Source organism: Echinops telfairi, unplaced genomic scaffold (genome assembly GCF_000313985.2).
Source record: "Echinops telfairi isolate 266 unplaced genomic scaffold, ASM31398v2 ScPeMD7_1;HRSCAF=3_0, whole genome shotgun sequence".
Taxonomy (NCBI): domain Eukaryota; kingdom Metazoa; phylum Chordata; class Mammalia; order Afrosoricida; family Tenrecidae; genus Echinops; species Echinops telfairi.
The window spans coordinates 586,122-591,451 of NW_022103896.1; the positions used below are offsets into that span (position 1 = coordinate 586,122).

The window sequence follows — 5,330 nt, forward strand, 5'->3', positions numbered from 1 at the left end:
CTTATCATTTGCTCTCCCTCTTGGCCCATTTAAAATTTGTTCTAGTGTTTAACAATTTTTACTTAGATTGAGGTTTTTCTATTTTGTTATTGGTGTTTCTTATGTGTTTCTATATATGAAATCCAGAACAGGCAAGTCGGTAGAAGCAGTAACTGGTTTAACGGTTCTTGAGGGTGTGGCTGGGAGTTTGGTGTGTGAGGAAACAGGGAGCCAACAAAGAATGCAAGAATGAAGGAACTTCTACAACTGCAGTAAACACTGTACCACTCTTCTTGATACGACTGAACCATTGAATTCTAAGCTTATGTGTCCATAAAACTGTGTAAGGAAAAAGAAATGTGATTTATAGACCAACAGACAAGAGTCTGAGGAGGAGGAGACACAGTACAGTTGGGAGCGGGGCCCAGGGAGGGATGAGATGTTGGCTATCGGGTGGTGAGAGAGAAGTGTGTATGTCAAGGTGTAATTGCTATTGTTGATTTCCTTTCTTGAGAAGGGCTGTGCAGGTAACGTTTCTTGAAAAACCACAACCCCCCAAACAAAACAAAACTACAACCTTCGGATTCCTTATCCCGCAAACCTAAATATTGGTCTGAGTGGCTTAAAAAAAGGAAGACAAGTGGAACCGAAATGAACAAACATCTCAAAGAAAAGGGAATGAAGGCTCTTCCTTGGAAGCGGTGCAGAAAGGAGCCAACTGGGACAATATCCTTTCAGAACAATTTCTGAGTGCTCTAAAAACCAAGGATTCTTAAAAAGAAAGGAGAACTATCGACATTCCTCTGGGGACACACAGGCGGCCCAAAGCACATAAGCGATGGTCACTGACCCACTGTCACTGGTCATCCACACCCAGCAGCAGATGGTCAGTCACTGGTCATCCACACCCAGCAGCAGATGGTCAGTCACTGGTCATCCATGCCCAGCAGCAGCCTTTGCTTCTGAGTCCCTTTGGACTCATGGCTACAGGCAGAGACTGCCAGCCTCCTCTACTGTGCAGCAGCTGGTGGGTTTCAACTGGTTTTGCAGCCCAAGGCCTAACCCACTGTGGGTTCTTTTCATTGTCGGGAGATGCAAATTAAATCCACAATGAGCCCAGGGGAACCATCAGTCCAAGAACTATGGGACCACCACCCTGAGACCAGAACTAGGCGGTACCTTGCAACCATGACCAATGGCTGTCTATGAAAGGGATCACATTAGGCGGTGGTGGGTGGAGTGTGTGTGTATGTGTGTGAGGGGGGGACACACACAAAGCAAAAACTCATAAAAATGGCTGGGTTTACGAGTCGGAGCATGACCCGTGAAACCTCGTCGACGGTGGTCTTCAGCACTCTTCAGGGGCGAACTGAACTCTGTCCCCTGGCTCCATTTCAGTCAGACTATAGACAGGTCTACCAGAGAATAAGCCCATGGAGAGGCACACACCACTCAAAGTCACGTGAGCCGAAGGCCGCACTCCCCCAGGTGAGGAGGCAGGGAGTGGAAGAGGGGAGTGCACATAAAGCAGAGGGAGGAAGTGGGCTACGTGATGTTGCATGGTTCCACCCAATAACCAAAAACAGAAAAAGGAGGAATTACTGGATGGAAACTTACTTGCTTTGTAAACCTTCACCTAATCCACCACAGACAGTTTAAAAGCCACAAAGAGAAACCACTTTATATCCAATAACCTCCCAAACCAAGCCCAATGACAGAAGTCAATTCTGACTCTTAGCAACTCCATATAGGGTTCCTAAGACTGTGCTGTCTCGTGGGCCGACTGCCTCACTCACCCCGCTCCCTCCGAGCTGCAGCCCAACACTCCCAAATGCGCCCCCAGAGGCTAGCCAGTGTTCCAGAGCCAGGGAAGGTCTCCCCTGGGGACTAGGCAGCAATAGGAAGGACAGGGCAGGTACAGACCACGAGGCAAACTATGGCTGGGACAGGGGCACACTTCCAGGTCAATCGGACCCCCAATACCCTGTATGCACCGAAGGGACCCAGATTCTGCAGCCTCCAGCCTGCCCTGGGGGAGAGGCTATAGAGGGTTGGCAGGGAGGACCCTGGCAATGCCAAGGGCAGCACTGTGTCTCCCATTCCTCCGATGGACACTGAACCTGGCCATTCAGAGACTGTTAGTAAAGTGTTGGATGTGCTCAACCCTGTGCTGTGGGATTTCTTCAGCAAGCCCAACCCATCCACGGCTGGGCCTGTGTGTAGCAGTGTCCTTGGACAATGTCCAGGCCAGTGTGCACTCAGTGGGGGGAGGGAGCCCAGCTGGGACACACGGAGGTGGGGACATGGTTGTGCTCTCCTAGAGCACAAACCTGTGGTCACTCTCCTGTGCAACAACGCTGCGGGCACCCTCCAGCACGTTCCAGGGGTTGCCACTCTCCCCAGGGCACCAGGTATACAGAGGGCCAGGCCCACAGAACCTCAGAAACACACGCCTGTTTATTTCTCGGAGAGACGGGGCCTGGGTCGGGCGGGCGGCGTCACTTCCAGAAGAGCACGTGCCAGAGGAGCAGCCAGCAGGGGTAAAGGCCCAGGGCCAGCAGCGGGAAGAGCAGGGAGCCGTAGGTGTAGTGCTCCAGCATGCCCTGGGACAGCGCCGACAGGAAGAGCTGCCACCCTTCGGCCAGAGACAGCGGCGCCTCCTGCAGCTCCCGCCACAGGAACAGGCTGCCCAGCAGTGTGGCCGCTGGGCTTGTCAGCACCAGGAGGACAGCGTAGAGTGGCCTGGGGCGAGGGGGCACATGTGTCAGGGGACAGGGCAGGGTGCAGGGTTAGTGACACGCTAGGGAGGTCAGCAGACCACAGGTACATACCGGGGCCCGCGGGGCTCAGTGAGGGCAGCAGCAGGCACCATGGTGGCGGCCAGCAGGAAGCCCAGGGAGAAGTTGGTGAGGACGATGCAGCCCAGCTGCAGGGCCAGGTAGAGGAGGGCCACCAGCTTCAGTGCCATCCAGCCCTTGTCCAGGGCCTGTGAGCTCAGCACCCTGCAAGGCAAGTGGCTCAGTGGCTGTCCTCCAGGGCTACCTGTCAGCCTGGGGTGGCCTGCCCTGTGCCTCACCTGTGCGTGTTGTGCGGGAGGGCTAGGCCCGCCACATAGATGGCCAGCAGCGTCAGCACTACGGCCTCGGCCTCAGCCACGGGGAAGTGCTGGGCGGCCACGTGCTGGCCCAGCACGGGCAGCGTGTACAGGGCCACGCCCACAGCCTGCGAGATCAGCATGGGCGCCACAAGCGAGGCCAGCCCCATACCCTAGGAGGCAGAGAAACGCTTGGACACTGGGCAGTGCTCCCGAGAATCCCCCAATGCCTGCTTAGGGTTTCTCACCCAGGCTCCCAGAATCCATCTTATCCCGGGGGTGGGGTGGGGGTGGGGGCTATGCTGTCACCTGTGCTGGGGGGAGGGGAAGCGCACGTCCAGAGGGCCCTCCAGGCTCCTCGGGGCCCTCTCCAGCCTCATGGAGCTGCATCCACAGTTCCAGGGCGTGGCCGAGTCAAGGACCCGACGGAGGTGTGACAGGCCCTGCAGGTTGGGGCCCAGGTCGCCACCCCCACCCCCTCCCTGGAGCAAGCCCCAGGGCCAGTGGAGGAGGATATCTTGAGGCCCAGGACCAGGAGCAGGAAGGCGGCAGCCGGCATGTAGAGGCCGATGGAGACGAAGCGCAGGAGGGCAGGCAGCAGGTAGAGAAAGAAAGACTGATGCAGGCGCTCCAGCAGGTGGTTGAGCTTGCGGAACACGCCCTCCAAGGCCCTGCCGAGGACAGTGTCGTGGCCAGCCCAGGGGACATGGCTCTGATCACAGGGCCAGGCGAGGGTGCCAAGACCCAGCCAGGAAGGCGCGGCCAGAGTCACTTACTTGCCCACTGCCACCAGGTCATACTTGTACTGGCGAAAGCTGTTGATGCCACGCAGGGTTAGGGCCTCCACACGGTAGCGCAGAAAGAGGCCGTGGGGGCCGTGGGGCCGGCCAGAGGCCTGCCTCAGCACCATTAGCAGCAGTGTCTGCAGGCCCTGCAGTGGCCCATCTGGCGAGGTCCAGTCCTGGGGCTGCAACTTGGGGGCGTGGGGACAGGGTCAGAGAATGCCCTCCCAGGCTCCTCCCCGTCTGCTGGCAGACCCACCTTGCCCTGCAGCGTGCACAGCAGCCCCCCTTTCTGGCAGAAAGTCTGAAAGAGGTTGAGCAGGTCCAGGTTGGGCAGCTGCCCGTTGAGCCCCTCCACTGCCACATCCAGGCTGGTGACCACATCACTGCTCAGGTCCAAGGCCACGGCCGCCTGTATGGCCCCAGCACGGCCCTGCAGCGGCGAGGACTGTATGCCTGTCAGGGCAGGAACGGTTTGTCGGGGAGGGGCTGGGGGGCTGGTCAGGAAGGGGCCAGGTAGGTGGAGGGCACCAACCAGTGACATTGACATCATGGTAGGCCTCAAGCCAAGCCTCGGTGCCAAGGAGGTCATGCTCTGTCACCAGGAAGATGATGTCCTTGGCCCAATATATCTGCCCTGAAGGATGGACCCAAGTCAGCCAGGCATGGGGCGGTGGCCAGACCCTCCCTGGCCTGCAGCCCAAGTCTCACCACGGAAATGGGCAGCAAGTGCCAGCAGCAGCCCCACAGCCTGGCTGTTAGTCGAGTCGGGGCCACAGGACACGGTGAGCACCAGGGACTCGGTGCTGGCAGCGCGCGGGGCTCGCAGGATGCCGTACACGTTGGTGCCTGACACGATCTGTAAGCAGCAGGGCGGGGCTCAGCAGGCCCCACCACACAGAGTGGGATCCCCCAACCCAGTCCACGAACTTCCCTGGCCCCAGTGACTGTGTCTACTGAGCCCTGCTCCCTTGTGGTCCCCTCCCGTCCCACCAATGTGCTTTCCACGGTGGACACGGGCCCCCAAATACATAGCGCTCGTGGGTCTCATCTGGAAAGGGCAGCTTCCGGGAGAAGGTCTGCGTGTACACCTCCAGCCCCACGGACCGCATGGTCCGCTCCAGCCAGGCCACAGGCAGCGCCCTGGGGACACAAGGAGAGCCCCTGAGCAGGTGGCCCTGGCTGCGGCCACCACGCTCCCCGGCACGCACGGACGTGCCGCTCACCCCAACTTCCTGCGGTGCGCGGCGAAGTCGCGGGCTAAGCTTCGGGCCCGCTCCCCGCCTGCAAACTGCTCGTCCACCATAGTGGAGCCCATGGCATTCTCCGACATGTAGGTGCGCTGCGTCAGCGGCGGGAAGGCCAGCGCCAGGAACCAGGCGATGCCGGCCGCGTAGCTCAGCACGCTGCGGGGCAAGGGCGCGTCAGAGAAGCCGCGCGGACCACCGCGTCCGGCCCCCCGCCCGCCCACCGCG

The 5,330-nt window shown here is 59.2% G+C and overlaps 1 protein-coding gene and 1 pseudogene across 1 annotated transcript; both read right to left on the minus strand.

Moving 5' to 3' along the window:
* Positions 1-1,169, minus strand: part of LOC101654764 — a 6,771-nt pseudogene extending 5,602 nt beyond the window's left edge.
* Positions 1,170-2,418: 1,249 nt separating this feature from the next.
* Positions 2,419-5,299, minus strand: GPAA1 (glycosylphosphatidylinositol anchor attachment 1; the record flags this gene model as incomplete). Its single annotated transcript, XM_004697356.4, has 11 exons — positions 2,419-2,721; positions 2,811-2,981; positions 3,056-3,246; positions 3,383-3,478; positions 3,591-3,744; positions 3,850-4,046; positions 4,115-4,311; positions 4,391-4,492; positions 4,567-4,714; positions 4,887-4,998; positions 5,082-5,299. Coding segments are annotated over 11 exons (1,830 nt in total), but the record flags the coding sequence as incomplete, so codon positions are not given.
* Positions 5,300-5,330: the final 31 nt, after the last annotated feature.